The sequence below is a fragment of the Pristiophorus japonicus genome, chromosome 18, assembly GCF_044704955.1.
Source record: "Pristiophorus japonicus isolate sPriJap1 chromosome 18, sPriJap1.hap1, whole genome shotgun sequence".
NCBI classification, from domain to species: Eukaryota; Metazoa; Chordata; class Chondrichthyes; family Pristiophoridae; genus Pristiophorus; species Pristiophorus japonicus.
In genome coordinates this window covers 1,555,027-1,573,820 of record NC_091994.1, presented here as the reverse complement: position 1 = coordinate 1,573,820, position 18,794 = coordinate 1,555,027, and the positions used below count along the sequence as shown (strand labels likewise).

General features: G+C 48.1%; 1 protein-coding gene and 1 long non-coding RNA gene across 3 annotated transcripts in view; one reads left to right on the top strand and one right to left on the bottom strand.

Moving 5' to 3' along the window:
- Nucleotides 1-17,458, bottom strand: part of tmem161a (transmembrane protein 161A) — a 40,620-nt gene extending 23,162 nt beyond the window's left edge. For both annotated transcript variants that reach the window (XM_070859542.1, XM_070859543.1), the window contains exons 1-4: nt 17,328-17,458; nt 12,199-12,302; nt 10,854-10,934; nt 9,269-9,366 (exon numbers count right to left, since the gene is read on the bottom strand). In XM_070859542.1, the coding sequence (XP_070715643.1) occupies nt 9,269-9,366; nt 10,854-10,934; nt 12,199-12,302; nt 17,328-17,330 (286 nt within the window). In that variant the 5' untranslated portion in view covers nt 17,331-17,458. The remainder of the gene's footprint in view (nt 1-9,268; nt 9,367-10,853; nt 10,935-12,198; nt 12,303-17,327) is intronic.
- On the top strand, nt 35-11,109 carry LOC139228489 (uncharacterized). The gene is made up of 3 exons (XR_011587573.1): nt 35-588; nt 4,843-5,114; nt 10,873-11,109. It is a non-coding gene; the product is annotated as an uncharacterized lncRNA (long non-coding RNA).
- Nucleotides 17,459-18,794: the final 1,336 nt, after the last annotated feature.

Here is an 18,794-nt window from a genome sequence, read left to right as displayed (position 1 = left end):
AAGTGGCCTTGGAAATAGCGGTCAGATTAGGAAAAGGGGAGGTGTAACGAGAACTGGGTGTCATGGTACATCAGTCATTGAAGGTTGGCATGCAGGTACAGCAGGCGGCTAAGAAAGCAAATGGCATGTTGGCCTTCATAGCGAGGGGATTTGAGTACAGGGGCAGTGATAGAGAATTCAAACAGGCTGCATTTAGACAGGTTGAGAAAACACAGACTCCCATGTCTACGTGCAGTTCAGCATGTTGCATTAAGTCATCAATCAACTTGACATTTTAGGACTTTGGGTAGCGAGCCAATTAAAAGGTTAAAAGACTATTAATTGAGCCAATAAGGTCAAAGAAGGCGTGTTCTTTTCTGTAAATTGATCCAGGTATAAATACAGCCATTTTGACCATGTGGTCTCAGAAGGACAAAGACCTGGCTTCAAGCCAAGAGCTTGTTACTGCTGTCTGCCAAAATAAAGAAATTAAAACTACAATCAGAGTTCGTATTTCATTGGAAATTAAGAGATCTAACAATTTTGGCGTCACGAACACGATCGCTGAGGGAAGAAACTGAATTTTGGACATCGGACCTACATACTGAGGTAAGGACTCCTCTTTGTAAAAGTCCTCGGTCAAAAGTCTAAATTCGCCTCTCCTTCTACGCGATTCCGAAAGCCTCCGGTTTGCGAACCCTCCGGTTGGTAGTCGGCTCGAGGTCCCATAGACGTCTAAACTTCAGCGGTGTGTTAGTTAATTAATCACCGACCCACTGATCGGCTGGAAAGCCTACGACTCGAGACCCCAGTAAAGAAATCAGTATTATGGCAGCAGGAGATAAGAGCAAAGAATTGCCTACAACTGTTAAAGGTGGGCAGGCACCACCTGAAGTTTCGCTAGATTTAATTCTCGAACAGTTGAAAGAATACATAGAGCAACAATTCAACTTATCTAAAACCTGTATTAAGATCGAACAAAAGTACGGAACCTCCAAAGGACAATGGTCCTTGGACGAGATTAAAAGGGTCTGGGGAAAAACGACCCGTATGAAAAATAAAGAGCGAACTAGATGGTCCCTAGCGGTTATGGGCCAGATTCGAAAGCGGAATGAAATTATAATGCGTTCCCAACATGATCGAGAACTGACCAGTACAAAGGACCAATTGCAAGCAGTTTGTGCACAGCTCCGACAGAAAAAGCTTAAACTTGAAAAGCTGGAAGCGGAAGTTAAAGATCTTAAAGGTGAAATTAAAGAATGGAAAAAATCATTAGGTCAAGAGACAGTAATAGGAAAAGGAAAATGTATTGATCAATTCCCAGGGTACCCATGTTTGGATAAATTAAAAGCACAAACCCGAAGACACGACCGAGGGATACGGTTTCTGAATCCTCTGACGATACAGTGTCGGAGGATGAAGAATTAGGGGTGCGCTTTGCCCCGTTTAAAAAAAGATGAGTTGTAGTCAAATCAGAAGAGACTGCGGATGAGGGCGGAACCAAAAAAACGAGGAAAAGGGTGTATGCAGAATACTTATTTCATGATCTGGCAAACCCAGAGAAAATTGATAAATGGTCCAAGGAATTGCCCAATCCAAAGAAAGGGGGAGTAAAAACGTGGGACCAATTGGACCGCTTAAGAAATATATATCAACTTCATCCCTGGGACGGAGTGCAAATTTTGACCATAATGGTGCCAAAAACACAGGGAAGAAAATTGCACGACAAGGTAGAAGAAGCTTTGGGGCAGGATGAGCAAGAATTAGACGCAGGATGGGAGGGGATTAAACACTGGCTGCAAACCTTCAGTCCAGCTAAGACAGACTGGGGAAAAATTGCAGCCTGCCAACAGAAAGGAACAGAGGAGGTCCTGGAGTATGATGAGCGGTTTAGATGCATGTGGCTAGAACATTCGGGTATGAATAATACGGATGAGGAAATGGATGAACAAGTGTTTGGACCCCTGAGAGCAGCTTTCGTGGCAGGTCGAAAGCCAGAACTGTCCAAAATGCTTAAGGTAGTGTTACCGGACTGGGAAGGTAGAGGAACTACCTTTGCAGCATTGGTGGATCGATGTAACCAATTAGATCGGGATATGGGAGCTAAAGTCCGAGCTGTACAGGCTATGGGATGGAAATCTCAGAATTCCGATAAACAGTCATTAGGAAAATTACCCGGAAAATGTCATTATTGTGGGAAAGAAGGTCACTGGGCCAAGACGTGCAGGGCAAAACAGCAAGGTCATGGCTGGGGAAGAGGACGCAGCCAGGGATACAATTCAGCCAACAACCCAGGCTTGTCACAAGATAACGACCTCATAGAAGCATTTAAGCGACTGACAATACAACAACAGAAGGAGTTACTTGGATAGCAAAAAACGATTAGAGCCCACCCTGGTCCACCTCCTCGCACTAATACAACAAAGGGGAGAAGGGCTATATATAACTGTGAGGGTGGGCGATAAGGATGTGGACTGTCTTTTAGACACAGGGGCGGAATTAACATGCTTACCCCTACAATATGGAGACTTTTTGCCGTTGGATGGTAGGGCACGTACAGCCTATGGAGTTGTGGGCCATAAAATGGAAATTAAAAGGACAACACCGGTACTTATAGGGCTGGGTCCACATGAACTAACCACGCCGGTCTGGATAGGCCCAGTAGATCAACCCCTTTTGGGAATGGACGTTCTAATCCAAATAGATTCATCCTTGCATTTCGAGAATGGTCGGGTGGCATGGTCAATTAGAACTTTGAAGAAAGAAGAATTGAAGGAACACCCGATATGGGCTAAAGATAAGAACGATTGTGGCCTACTCCAGGTGGAGCCTGCGTCATTTACCGGGACCAAGCCTCCATGCACCAAACAGTATCCCATCAGTCCAACTGCCATCGCGGGAATCTTACCGGTTATTCAGCAATTGGAGAAACAAGGGGTGCTTATTAAAACGCATAGCTCCTCCAATAGCCCCGTGTGGCCAGTACAGAAATCTAATGAGACTTGCCGTTTGACTGTCGATTATAGAAAAGCTAACCAGTGTATTGATCAAAAAGCTCCTTTGGTCGCAGATCACTCCACCATTTTTAATGCCCTCAAACCGGAACATAAATATTTCTCGGTTATAGATATGGCCAATGGATTTTGGTCGGTGCCTCTGGCACCGGAGGTTCGACAGTGGTTTGCTTTCACGGTCCAAGGACAACAGTATACTTGGACCCGGTTACCGCAGGGTTTCCACAACAGCCCTACGGTATTCCACATTGCTTTACAAAGCCATTTGTGAGAATTACCTCCCCTGTCATCCACAGTCATCCAATATGTAGACGATATCTTACGAGCTTCAAACACGGAAGAACAGCATGAACAAGATTTAAGAGCTTTGCTGGACCACCTTCGGCTGAAAGGACATAAAGCCAGCATCGACAAAGCACAAATATCCCAAGAAGAGGTTGTATACCTGGGACAAAAGATTTCACAAGGAAAGAGAGAACTTACCCAGGATAGAACTGCAGCCATTCGGGCTGCTAAAAACCCCACCACTATTCAGGAACTAAGGTCTTTTTTGGGATTGTGTAACTTTAACAGAAATTGGATTGACTCCTTCACACAGCTTGCTCAGCCACTGAATGATATTTTAAAGGGGAAACGTGCCTCTAAAGAAGCCATCACCCTCACTAAGGAACAGCAAGAGGCCTTCCTGAGTTTGACAAAGGCTTTGTGTTCGGCACCGGCTCTGGGAATCCCCGACAGTGGTAAGCCATTTACCCTGTTTGTCCATGAGAAAGAAGGATATATGACAGCTATACTGACACAAGAACATGGGGATCGGCAAAGACCTATTGGCTATTATTCGGCAAAACTGGATGCGGTAGCCCTCGGATGGGGAAGTTGCCTAAGGGCCATGGAAGCTACATGTCGAGCGGTAATGATCACTGCAGGTCTAGTCCTCGACCAAAAGCTGATTGTCAAGTGTCCCCACACCGTACATGCTTTGCTGTCTATGAATAGAATGTCTCAGGTGACGGCAGCGAGATGGACTCGCTGGACAGCAGTTTTGGAAGCTCCTAATCTCCATATCGTCCGGGCCAGCCTGGTTAATCCCGCAACTATGCTCCCGATGTCAGAATCGAGGGAGCAAGAGGGGGGAGAATGTGAAGAGCAGAACTGCGTGGAGATTTTAAAAGAAACAGAAGAAGCAGCCTTAGCAGCAGAGGAGCCTCTGCACAACCCAGACCTCATCCTGTTTACAGATGGTTCCTCCTTTGTTGACAATGGTACCAGAAAAGCAGGATGGGCAGTTACAACCTTATATGAGGTAGTGGCAAAAGGATGTTTACCCTCAGGAACGTCAGCACAACAGGCCGAGTTACGGGCCGTGTCAGAAGCATGTCGAATAGCAGAAGGACACACAGCCAATCATACTGCAAAGGTCTTGTGTAAGGATTACATTCCCCGATGGGGAGTCCCGAGTAGCATTGACTCAGATCAGGGAACACACTTCACAGGTGCTGTCTGCCGAGAAATCTGTAGGTTACTGAACATTACGTGGGATTTACACTGTCCTTATCAACCACAATCATCAGGACAAGTAGAGCGAATGAATCGAACTCTGAAACAACAGCTTGCCAAATATCACCAAGAAGGAACACCATGGCCCCAGGCACTACCAATAGTGCTATGTAGCATTAGGGCAACCCCGAACAGAACTACAGGTCTAAGCCCATTTGAAATTATAACAGGAAGACCCATGTCGCTGCCAGGAACTATCGATTTACGGAAAGCTGATGTTCACTTAATGAGTGACACTTTGTTATCATACTGTCAGAACTTAACCAATGCTATTAGTTCTGTTTCCCGACAGGTATCGGCAGCTTGGGGTAATCCACCCGAAGGAGGACACGACATCATCCGGGAGTCTGGGTGTATGTGAAAAAGTTGCATAAAGAACCTTTGGGTGCCAAGTGGGAGGGACCTTATCAAGTGTTATTGACCACCCAGGCAGCTGTTAAAGTCCAAGGAAAGAAAGCCTGGATCCACGCATCACACGTTAAACGAGCACCCGCAACTGAAGCTGAAATCTAATAAGGACAATTACATTTTGCGAAAATGTATAAATTTACTGTATTATTGATTGTAAGTATTCTAGGCATAGGCCTACTTCTTACTAGCCGACCCTCTGCACCAAAGGGAAATAGTAGGGTAGTAAGGGAATTACATGTAAATACCTTTTTATATATGTCATACATTTATGCCAAACAAGGTAACATTTCTAGTTGTTGGGTATGTGCGCATATTCCTATTCACTCAAAGGGAGGGATTCCCTTGAGGCCAGTTCCCTTGAATATCTCGGAAATGGCTGAGTGGATAATTAATCAAAATAAAACAGGCAGGGCGTTTCAGGATACGGAAAACTGGGCACGTAAATGGAAGTCAGCAGGTTACAATCTGACTACCTTTGAAGGGAGATACCAACCGTGCTACAATAATTCCAAACGGCCCCCATTTTTTGTTATCACTAATACAACGGGAATAGGAAGACCATGGGAATCGGTCTGTCTGATTAGAAACATCAAAGGAGGCCAAAATATGGGGTATAGTAACTGCTCCCGGAATTATAATGTAATCAAGCCACGGAACCGTCCAAACTGGGCCGACGTGGGAGTTTTTAACGTAACGGGGATTCTGAATAAAACAGATGGAAAAGCCTGGACAGGCCCCGGAGTGTTGCTGACAAAGAAACATCTAACATTCATTGCCTATAATGGCACCTATTGGGTGTGTGGCCACAAGGCCTACCCTTGGCTGCCCCAGAATTGGACAGGATCCTGCTAATTAGCCTACATTGTGCCTTATATGTATCATATAAAGTCACTGTCGGAACATTTACACCGTCCTAAGAGAGCTATCACAGAAACAGAGAGGTTCTTTGCCATTCTGATCCCCGGGTATGGGACCGCCAGACTGACAAGGGAATCCATTAACATGGCATCCGTTGTGGAACGGGTAGCCAATGATACCTCAGAGGCCCTAGTTAAAATCAATGCAGAAATGGTAGCAATCCGCACAATAGCCCTACAGAATAGACTGGCCCTTGATTACATCCTGGCTGAAAAAGGAGGTACTTGCACCCTACTCGGAACTGAGTGTTGCACATATATCCCAGATAGCTCCGAAGAAATTACCCACTTAGTGGAGCATATCCAAAAGGAGGTAGAAAAACTTAAGCAACCCCCATCATTCACTTTGTGGAGCGGAGCCACTGAATGGCTAGGTTCAATAGGAACTTCATTGGTGGAAGGTTTAATTCTATTTGTTGTAATTGTTTTACTTTTATATTGTTTGTTTATGTTGATTAAATGTTGTTGCGACCAGGCGGCTGTAGCTGCTGTCCCGCAGGTGAGACACCTTGCAGGTCCCAGCAGACCGTCTGTACGTGGCACAGGAGTATGTTATGCTTAAGGGAAGGTTGTTTACTGGTTGAACTAAGATATTGATTTGAATTAAATTGGAATAAGGTTAATTAACCTACTAAAACCAGACTTCCATTGTGGCCACGATGGAACTCGGGTTGGTGTAAATTTGTGTGGAAACTACTAGTCCGGACATGTGGCGAAACACATCAACAAATTTTAGAATGAAACTATTATTATGTATGAAATTATTCTGTAGAATGTTTAACCAGTGATAGCTGATGTTTTATGATTCAGTTTGTGAAAGAATCAAAGGGGGGATTGATAGAGAATTCAAACAGGCTGCATTTAGACAGGTTGAGAAAACACAGACTCCCATGTCTATGTGCAGTTCAGCATGTTGCATTAAGTCATCAATCAACTTGACATTTTAGGACTTTGGGTAGCGAGCCAATTAAAAGGTTAAAAGACTATTAATTGAGCCAATAAGGTCAAAGAAGGCGAGTTCTTTTCTATAAATTGATCCAGGTATAAATACAGCCATTTTGACCATGTGGTCTCAGAAGGACAAAGACCTGGCTTAAAGCCAAGAGCTTGTTACTGCTGTCTACCAAAATAAAGAAATTAAAACTACAATCGGAGTTCGTATTTCATTGGAAATTAAGAGATCTAACAGGCAGGGAGGTGTTGCTACAGTTGTACAGGGCCTTGGTGAGGCCACACCTGGAGTATTGTGTACAGTTTTGGTCTCCTAACTTGAGGAAGGACATTCTTGCTATTGAGGGAGTGCAGCGAAGGTTCACCAGACTGATTCCTGGGATGGTGGGACTGACCTATCAAGAAAGACTGGATCAACTGGGCTTGTATTCACTGGAGTTCAGAAGAATGAGAGGGGACCTCATAGAAACGTTTAAAATTCTGACGGGTTTAGATAGGTTAGATGCAGGAAGAATGTTCCCAATGTTGGGGAAGTCCAGAACCAGGGGTCACAGTCAAAGGATAAGGGGTAAGCCATTTAGGACCGAGATGAGGAGAAACTTCTTCACCCAGAGAGTGGTGAACCTGTGGAATTCTCTACCACAGAAAGTTGTTGAGACCAATTCACTAAATATATTCAAAAGGGAGTTAGATGAGGTCCTTACTACTAGAGGGATCAAGAGGAATGGCGTGAAAGCAGGAATGGGGTACTGAAGTTGCATGTTCAGCCATGAACTCATTGAATGGCGGTGCAGGCTAGAAGGGCCGAATGGCCTACTCCTGCACCTATTTTCTATGTTTCTGTGACCCGCCCGGTCCGCATTGGTGTTTCTCCTCCACATGAGCAGTAATCAGAATCCCACGTGTTCACAATGGTCCCATATCCCTTTATTTCCCCTTTGCTTCAACCATCTATTCTAATTATTCTTAAATGTAGCCAAGGTATCTGCTTCAATCGTAGTAAAAAAAGACTTGCATTTATATAGCACCTTCCACGACCACTGGACGTCTCAAAGCGCTTTACAGCCAATGAAGTACTTTTGAAGTGTAGTCACTGTTGTAATGTTGGAATCGCGGCAGCCAATTTGCGCACAGCAAGCTCCCACAAACTGCAATGTGATAATGACCGGATAATCTTTTTTTTTTGTTATGTTGATTGAGGGATAAATATTGGCCAGGACACCAGGGATAACTCCCCTGCTCTTCTTCTAAATAGTGCTGTGGGATCTTTTACGTCCACCTGAGAGAGCAGACGAGGCCTCGGGTTATCGTCTCATCCGAAAGACGGCACCTCCGACAGTGCAGCATTCCCTCTGCAATGCACTGGAGTGTCAGCTGAGATTTATGTGCTCAAGTTCCTGGAGTGGGTCTTGAACCCACGACCTTCTGACTCTGAAACGAGAGAGCTGCCCACTGAGCCACGACTGACACTGTGAAACATAAGAACATAAGGAACAAGAGCAGGAGTCGGCTATTTGGCCCCTCAAGCCTGCTCCACCATTCAATAAGATCATGGCTGATCTGATCTTGGCCTCAACTCCACTTCCCTGCCCGCTCCCCATAACCCTCGACTCCCCTATCGTTGAAAGATCTGCCCATTTGCATCTTAAATATATTCAATGACCCAGCCTCCACAGCTCTCTGGGGCAGAGAATTCCAGATTCACCACCCTCAGAGAAGAAATTCTTCCTCATCTCCGTTTGAAATGTGCGACCCCTTACTCTGAAACTATGCCCCCGAGTTCTAGATTTCCCCCGTGAGGGGAAACACACTCTCTGCCCCAAGGGGCTTTACAGCAGTGGTTACCAGACACAATTCGGCAGCGTGCCATATCAGGGCAGATGACCAAAAGCTTGGGCAAAGAGGCAACTTTTAAGGAGTGTTTTAAAGGAGAAGAGAGATGTAGACAGGCAGAGAGGTTTAGGGAGGGAATTCCAGAGCTTGGGGCCCAGGCAGCTGAAGGTACGGCCGCCAATGGTGGAGCAGAAAAAATCGTGGATGCTCAGGAGGCCTGAATTAGAGGAGCGCACAGAGAGTTGTCGGGCTGGAGGAGAGATAGGGAGGGGTGAAGGCCATGGAGGGGATTTGAACACAAGGAAGAATATTTTAAAAATCGAGGTGTTGCTGGACTTGAAGCCAATGTTGATCAGCGAGCACAGGGATGATGGATTAATGGGTCTTGGTGCGAGTTAGGATACGGGCAGCACAGTATCACGTGGATGTGGTATCGGAGGACTGCCAGTGCCTGTGGAACTGTACCCCCATGCACCTTCAGGAAAGGAGAGGAGGGGAGATGAACATTACTCGTTCCACAATTAGAGCCTTGTTTATATCTCAAAGCCAGGCTGTGCATCAACTGTTGTAACTGCGAAACACTGCGGGTCGTCACACAATCCTTACCCAGAGCGTCGAGTGGGGTGATCGGCTTCGATTCCAGGTACAGGTTGATATCCTTGGGCACCGTCTCGGGTTTGCTCTCCATGACGCCATTTTGCCTCCTGTCAACGAAAGACAAGGAAGTGAGACGGGGGAAATACTCGGAATAAGCCACGTCCTGCTCCGCACTTTATATCCTCGCGGCTCTGCCGGTTCTTGACCTCACTGCTCCAAGATGGAACTCCCACTTCTCCTCCTCAACTTAAGCTGCCTCCACTTTCTTGTCTGACAACTTCCTCCAACAGCTACTAACTCTCTATAAAGCCCAAATCTGTCCAAGGCCCTATCTGAGGAGGTCCATCTAGCATTTCTCATCCTTGGACCAGATATAGTTCTCATCTGAAAGACGGCACCTCTGATAGTGCAGTGCTCCCTCAGTATTGCACTGGGAGTGTCAGCCTAGATTAGGTCTCTGGAGTGGGGACTTGAACCCACGGCCTTCTGACTCAGAGGGGAGTGCGTGCTACCCACCGAGCCACCTCTCTCGGGTGGACGTAAAGGATCCCAAGGCCACTATTTCGAAGAAGGGCAGAGAGCTTTCTCTCCATCAATACCAGCAAAGCACTTGCTCGTTTATCTAATGGTTGTTTGTGGGATCCTGTGTGCGAATTAACTGCCTACAAACCAACAGTGACGCACTTGTAAGTTCCTCGCGGTAACATTCAGTCTGACCGTAGTGAACTTGTGCTCCACTGCTCACCAGTGATTGGGGAAGAAGTGAACACAAGACCATAAGAAATAGGAGCAGGACTAGGTCATTTGGCCCCTCGAGCCTGCTCCGCCATTTAATAAGATCATGGCTGATCTGATCATGGACTCAGCTCCACTTCCCTGTCCGCTCCCCATAACCCTCGACTCCCCTATCGTTGAAAAATCTGCCCATTTGCATCTTAAATATATTCAATGACCCAGCCTCCACAGCTCTCTGGGGCAGAGAATTCCAAAGATTCACGACTCTCTAAGAGAAGAAATTGCTCCTCATTTACATTTTAAATGTGAGACCCCTTACTCTGAAACTATGTCCCCTAGTTCTAGATTCCCCCACGAGGGGAAACATCCTCTCTGCATCTACCCTGTCGAGCCCCTTCAGAATCTTATATGTTTCAATAAGATCACCTCTCATTCTTCTGAACTCCAATGAGTAGAGGCCCAACCTTTCCTCATAAAGACAACCCCTTCATCTCCAGAATCAACCTAGTGAACCTTCTCTGAACTGCCTCCAATGCAAGTATATCCTTTCGTAAATAATGAGACCAAAACTGTATGCAGTACTCCAGGTGTGGCCTCACCAATACCCTGTACAGTTGTAGCAGGACTTCTCAGCTTTTATACTCCATCCCCCTTGCAATATAGGCCAACATTCCATTGGCCTTCCTGATCACTTGCTGTACCTGCATACTAACTTTTTGAGTTTCATGCACAAGGACTCCCAGGTCCCTCTGTACTGTTCTGAAAAGGGGAATATTCCGAGACTGAGACGGGATAGTTCTGTGCGGGAACTATTCTCTCAAAAAAAGCTGGTTTTGATGCAGCTGCATGCTCGACTAACCTGTCTCTCTTGATTTTAGGTTTCTGTTTTCCGGACAAGGCTCGGAGTTCATCGTCCGACGGGTGTTTGTATCGGAACAGGCTGCCGAGGAAGTGGAGAACAAAGTTAACATAATTCTCACATTTCTGCTGTTTTGAATTTATGAAATGAAACAGACAATAGTTTCCAGAAAAGGATCGTTTTTTTTTGTTGGTGTCAAATTTGTGTGTTTTGTCTTATAACACTGCTGTGGAGCGCCTTGGGGCGTTTTACTACATTAAAGGTGCTATATAAATAAAAGTTGTTGTTGTGGGTGCCTACTGGTAGCGACACTCGGCGAGATTCCTCTGAAGAAATGAGGAGACTGGCTAACCGTATTTAAAAAAAATAATTCTCGGGAAGTGTGCGTCGCTGGCCAGGCCGGTCCACGAGTTTCCCTCGAGAAGGTGGTGGTGAGCCGCATCCTTGAACCGTTGATAGCGGTTTGATAAGACAGAGTGACCACTTCAGAGGGCAGTTAAGAATCAACCACGTTGGTGTGGGACTGGAGTCACCTATAAGCCCAGACCTAGAGGGCAAGGGCAGCAGGTTTCCTTCCCGAGCGGGACAGCAGTGAACTGCTTAGGTTTATAAACTACAGCTTCATGGGTCATTTCTATTGGTAGTCCAGTACACTACCATACCCACTGGATTCTGGGAGCCAGCGGGCAGAAGAGACTTTGATCCCATCACACTGGCTGAATTCACCTCGCACGAGAGACAGAGAGAGAGAGAGAGAGCGAGACAGAGAGAGAGAGAGACAGAGAGACAGAGAGAGAGAGAGAGCGAGACAGAGAGAGAGACGGATAGACAGAGACGGACAGACAGAGAGACGGACAGACAGAGACCCACCCAACTGGATGTTGGACAGGATCAGGCTCAGCTATGCAGCCCGCTGTAGTTGAATAACCTGCCACTCGGCATCCGTGACTCATGAAGGACAGCAGTTTGCCGGAGGTATCAGAGGGTTGCCAATACCTGTGGGACCTGTCATCATCATAGGCAGTCCCTCGAAATCGAGAAAGACTTGCTTCCACTCTAAAAGTGAGTTCTCAGGTGACTGAACAGCCCAATACGGGAATTACAGACCCTGTCACAGGTGGGACAGACAGTGGTTGGAGGAAAGGGTGGGTGGGGAGTCTGGTTTGCCGCACGCTCCTTCCACTGTCTGCGCTTGGTTTCTGCATGCTCTCGGCGATGAGACTCGAGGTGCTCAGCGCCCTCCCGGATGCTCTGTAACCCAGCGAGAACTGTTGACTTCAGGAGAGATTTTAAAATTACACCAAGAAAATAAATTGGGAGAATTTAACGGAGATAAATCTCCTACCTGCCGTTGCAGAGCAGCCAGCGACCGATGGAGTAATGAGGCGCTAATCTGTGCATCAGGGTAGCCATCAGCAGACTCACAACCAGCTGAACTCCTATAATACCCTGACAGAAAACAAAATAAACTCTCTAAATATTAAAATATGCAAAGAACAGCAGAATTATCCATGATCAACCATGATCTCATAATGGTGGAGCTGGCTCGATGGGCCGAGTGGCCTACTCCTGTTCCGAATCCTTCTGTAATTATCCTTCACTAAGTTGGGTGGCAGTGTGAGCTGCGAGGAGGATGCTATGAGGCTGCAGAGCGACTTGGATAGGTTAGGTGAGTGGGCAAATGCATGGCAGATGAAGTATAATGTGGATAAATGTGAGGTTATCCACTTTGGTGGTAAAAACAGAGAGACAGACTATTATCTGAATGGTGCCAGATTAGGAAAAGGGGAGGTGCAACGAGACCTGGGTGTCATGGTACATCAGTCATTGAAGGTTGGCATGCAGATACAGCAGGCGGTTAAGAAAGCAAATGGCATGTTGGCCTTCATAGCGAGGGGATTTGAGTACAGGGGCAGGGAGGTGTTGCTACAGTTGTACAGGGCCTTGGTGAGGCCACACCTGGAGTATTGTGTACAGTTTTGGTCTCCTAACTTGAGGAAGGACATTCTTGCTATTGAGGGAGTGCAGCGAAGATTCACCAGACTGATTCCCGGGATGGCGGGACTGACCTATCAAGAAAGACTGGATCAACTGGGCTTGTATTCACTGGAGTTCAGAAGAATGAGAGGGGACCTCATAGAAACGTTTAAAATTCTGATGGGTTTAGACAGGTTAGATGCAGGAAGAATGTTCCCAATGTTGGGGAAGTCCAGAACCAGGGGTCACAGTCTAAGGATAAGGGGTAAGCCATTTAGGACCGAGATGGGGAGAAATTTCTTCACCCAGAGAATGGTGAACCTGTGGAATTCTCTACCACAGAAAGTTGTTGAGGCCAATTCACTAAATATATTCAAAAAGGGAGTTAGATGAAGTCCTTACTACTCGGGGAATCAAGGGGTATGGCGAGAAAGCAGGAATGGGGTACTGAAGTTGAATGTTCAGCCATGAACTCATTGAATGGCGGTGCAGGCTAGAAGGGCCGAATGGCCTACTCCTGCATCTATTTTCTATGTTTCTCTGTTTCAGTTGGATCCTTTCCTCTCAGCGCATCGTCCTTGTTTCTACTTTATTAACTGCTCCTGTAAGATTTGTTCTCGAGTTTCAAATATCTCATTCCACACACGAGACCATTTTAGTGATGTGGTCGAGGGATAAATATTGGCCCAGGACACCGGGGAGAACTCCCCTGCTCTTCTTCGAAATAGTGACATGGGATCTTTTACATCCACCCGAGAGAGCAGGCGGGGCCTCAGTTTACTGTCGCCTCAGAGGGTGGTGAATATTGGGAATTCCCTACCCCAGAGGGCTGTGGAGGTTCAGTCTCTGAGTATATTCAAGACACAGATCGATAGATTTTTGGATTCTCGGGGAATCAAGGGATATGGGGATAGTGCAGGAAAGTGGAGTTGAGGTAGATCAGCTTGAATGACGGAGCAGGCTCGAGGGGCCGAATGGCCTACTCCTGCTCCTATTATGTTCTTATGTCGCCTCCGAATGACGGCGTGTCAGGCAGTGCCTCGTTCCCTCAGAACTGCACTGGGAGTGTCAGCTTAGATTTTTGCGTTCAAATCTCTGGAGTGGGACTTAAACCCACAACGTTTTGACTCAGAGGCGAGGGTGCTGCCCACTGAGCCTCGGCTGATGCCTATTTTAAAATCCAGTAGATTCTGGGAGGAAGACAAGACCGAGGGAAGTAAGGAGTTCCACAGTTTTGAGGTTCTGGGAAAGAATAAGTAATAAATTAGCGCAGGGGATGGTGCTATGAGTCTTAATCTTAATACGCTGACCCAGCCGTGACAAGTTCGTGAAAGGCGCTATATGAATGCAAGCTCGAAAGACTTGGCATCAATGAGTAAATTGATAGTGCAGGACACCACCAAGCTATCAGATCTTCCAGTGTGAACATCAGACGGGGAAAGGATCTGGACTCACACCTCCCTCCCCCCCATGATCAAAGAGCCCACCAATACTCAAATGGATGCCAGAGCACGGAGCAGTGCCAATTGTAGCACCACTGACATACCACGATCATTGTGAGCAGTGTGACCTGTGTTCTGGTCACCACATTACAGGAAAGATGTGATTGCACTAGAGAGGGTACAGAGGAGATTTACGAGGATGTTGCCTGGACTGGAGAATTTTAGCTATGAGGAAAGACTGGATAGGTTGGATTTGTTCTCTTTGGAATAGAGGAGGCTGAGGGGTATAAAATTATAGAGATAGAGTGAATAGGAAGGACCTGTTCCCTCGGAAGAGAGGTCAATAACCGGGGGGGCATAGATTTAGAGTAATTGGTCGGGGGATTAGAGGGGATTTGAGAAGAACTTTTTTCACGCAGAGGGTTGTGGGGGTCTGGAACTCACGGCCTGAAAGGGTGATAGAGGCAGAAACCCTCACCACATTTAAAAAGTACTTGGATGTGCACCTGAAGTGCTGTAACCTGCAGGGCTACGGACCGAGAGCTGGAAAGTGGGATTAGGCTGGGTAGCTCTTTGTCGGCCGGCGTGGACACGATGGGCCGAATGGCCTCCTTCTATGCCGTAAATTTCTATCATTCTAGGTCTCCAAACCTGGAACATGCCCCTTTAATAAAGAAAGGAAATAACTTGCAAATATATAGCGCCTTTCACGACCACGGAATGTCCCAAAGCGCTTTTCAGCCAATGAAGTACTTTTGAAGTGTCGTCACTGTTGTAATGTAGGAAACGCGGCAGCCAATTTGCGCACAGCAAGCTCCCACAAACAGTAATGTGATAAATGACCAGATAATCTGTTTTTTTGTTATGTTGATTGAGGGATAAATATTGGCCCCAGGACACCGGGGAGAACTCCCCTGCTCTTCTTCGAAATAGTGCTATGGGATCTTTTACATCCACCTGAGAGGACAGACAGAGCCTCGTATTAGCACCTCATCCGAAAGACGGCACCTCTGACAGTGCAGCGCTCCCTCAGTACTGCACTGGGAGTGTCAACCAAGTTTATTGTGCTCATGTCTTTGGAGTGGGACATAACCTTCTGGCTCAGAGGTGAGAGAGTACTACCCACCGAGTCACGGTTGGCACGAAAGTTAATTGAATGTAGACCCCCTACTGCCACACAAAAAGTTTTCAATGGGCAATAATCACGCCTTGGTTAAACTTCATCGGCTAATGTAGGAAACGCAGCAGGCAATTTGCATGCAGCAAGCTCCCACAAATAGCAATGAGATAAATGACCAGATAATCTTTTTTTTAAAATAATGTTGGTTGAGGGATAAATATCAGCATGTTAAGACCTTAGAGAGGATGCAGAAAAAATGAATGAGAATGGTTCCAGGGATGAGGGACTTTAGTTACGTGGATAGACTGGAGAAGCTGGGGTTGTTGGCCTTGGAGCAGAGCAGGTAGAGAGGAAATTTGATCGAGGTGTTCAAAATCATGAGGGGTCTGGACACAGCAGATAGAGAGAGACTGTTCCCATTGGCAGAAGGGTCGAAAACCAGAGGACACAGATTTAAGGTGAAGAACCAAAGGCGACACGAGAAAAAACCTTTTTACGCAGCGAGTGGTTAGGATCTGCCTGAAAGGGTGGTGGAGGCAGACTCAATCGCGGCTTTCGAAGGGGACTGGTATAAGTACCTGAAGAAAAATAAAATTTTCAGGGCTACGGGGAAAGGACAGAGGGAGTGGGACGAGATGTGGCGCTCCTGCAGAGAGCCGGCATGGGCTTGAAGGGCTGAACGAGGTGATCTTATGGAAACGTATCAGATTATGAGGGGGCTCGACAAGGTGGATGCAGAGAGGATGTTCCCACTCGTGGGGGAGACTAGAACTAGGGGGCATGGTCTTAGAATAAGGGGCCGCCCATTTAAAACTGAGATGAGGAGGAATTTCTTCTCTCTGAGGGTTGTAAATCTGTGGAATTCTCTGCCCCAGAGAGCTGTGGAGGCTGGGACATTGAATATATTTAAGGTGGAGAGCGACAGATTTTTGAGCGATAAGGGAGTGAAGGGTTATGGGGAGCGGGCGGGGAAGTGGAGCTGAGTCCATGATCAGATCAGCCATGATCTTATTGAATGGCGGAGCAGGCTCGAGGGGCCGAATGGCCGACTCCTGATCCTATTATGTTGTGTACTGTGACCATTCTATGGCAGGGTTACTGCACTGAGGGCAGTATGGTGCAGTGAGCCGGCCCCTGGCCCGCGGGGCAGGAGGGGCCAGGGGCAGGAGGGGCCGGGGGCAGGCGGGGGCCGGGGGGCAGGAGGCAGGAGGGGCCGGGGGCAGGGGGCAGGCGGGGCCGGGGGGCAGGAGGCAGGCGGGGCCGGGGGCAGGGGGCAGGCGGGCAGGAGGCAGGAGGGGCCGGGGGCAGGGGGCAGGGGGCAGGAGGGGCCGGGGGCAGGAGGGGCCGGGGCCAGGGGGCAGGAGGCAGGAGGGGCTGGGGGCAGGGGGCAGGAGGGGCCGGGGGCAGGAGGCAGGAGGGGCCGGGGGCAGGAGGGGCCGGGGGGCAGGAGGGGCCGGGGGCAGGGGGCAGGAGGCAGGAGGGGCCGGGGGGCAGGAGGCAGGAGGGGCCGGGGGCAGGGGGCAGGCGGGGGGCAGGAGGCAGGAGGGGCCGGGGGCAGGGGGCAGGCGGGGCCAGGAGGCAGGAGGGGCCGGGGGGCAGGAGGCAGGAGGGGCCGGGGGCAGGCGGGGGCAGGAGGGGGAGGGGCCGGGGGCAGGAGGGGCAGGGGGCAGGCGGGGCCGGGGGCAGGAGGGGCCGGGGGGCAGGAGGCAGGAGGGGCCGGGGGCAGGAGGGGGAGGGGCCGGGGGCAGGCGGGGGCAGGAGGGGAGGGGCCTGCAGCTGCCACATTCCACTGACCCCAAACTATTTATAGTTGTAGCACCGAGAATTCCCGGATTTAAAGCGGGCCTGTTTCGGGGTCGGGGGGACGGGGGGACGGCACGGCACGCCTCGCCACGCGCTCCCCCTCCCCCTCCCCCTCAGACACTCCCCACTTACCATGTCTCCCCGCTCAGTCTCACTTTAGAAGCCCCTGACTCACTGACTGCAGCCGCCAGGCGGGGAGAAGGAGGCCTTCCTTCGACCTCCCGCTCACCCCGCACCGATGATCGACGGCTCGCACCCACCAATCACCGCGTCCGCCACCACTGATTGACGCGCGCATCATCCAATCGGAGTTGGACCAAAGGCGAGACTTGCTCGGCCCCCAATGCTGACCAATCAGCGTGCCCCAGCAACCGTCACCAAGTATGCCGCACTGCCTCCTGGGAGTTGTAGTTCTTCCCCACGACGCCCAATGTGAAACGTCACATAAAGAACTGCAACTCCCAGAATGCTCTGGGCCGGCCGCACATGCGCATTGCCGGAACCTCTTTTTTTCAACAGCCCTCGATAGTAACTTGCCTGGAACTTAAATGAAACTTGTTTGGTCACTTGCGAGAAGTTTAACCTCAATGTTGCAGGGACACAATTCAGATGCATGTGGCAGTATTGTCCCACTATCTGCTAACATTTAGTATTTGATCTTTGAAAATTCCCATAAAAGGAAATAGTTAAGGAGTATTTAAAGGCACACGCCACTGTCTGATTTATTTTTGGTAAACTCATTTTAAAGGGACAGTTCCATCTATTAAAGCACCAACCCATGTATATTTACCACAGCTTATGAAAATGTGAAATGACAAACAGAAATTGCAGAGCCCCCCCCCTCCTCCAGTTCACCTCATTCATGAGACGCACCTCCAAAACTGCTGACATTGTAAATTGGGTACAGTAGCATTGTGGTTCTGTTACTGGGCCAGTAATCCAGAGGCCTGGACTAATGATCTGGAGACACAACTCTTTTAGAGTAAACAAATCAACTTTACATCGAGTGCCCCCCGATCTGGGGGACACTCCAGACACTTATAACTGCCCTCTTTTTGGTTTTTTTTGTATTTTATAGGTTTTTTGGGGGGGCATTAAAATTCAATATTTTACAAGTGCCCCCTATAAAAGTGGAGGGGGACACTAAAACCCCGGCAATTAAAACAAATTAACCTTTAAAACATAAAATCAAATTAAAATTTGGTTGCCGGGGGTGATGATGCACCCCAGTCCCTCCGGCGCCTGATCTGGAGACACAAGTTCAAATCCCACCACGGCAGCTGGGGAATTTAAATTCAGTAAATAAATAAACCTGGAATAAAAGGCCATTATTGGTAATGGTTACCATGGAATTACTGGATTATTGTAAAAATCCATCTGGTTCACTGATGCCCTTTAGGGAAGGAAATCTGCCGTCCTGACCCGGTCTGGGCTGATAAATTACTCCAGATCTACAGCAATGTGGTTGATTCTTAACTACCCTCTGGAATGGCCTTGTAAGCCACTCAGTTGTCAAGAGCCATCTTTTCATGGGCAATAAATGCCAGCGATGCCCACATCCTGTGAATGAATAAAAATGGCTCCCCTTCCTTTCAAAAC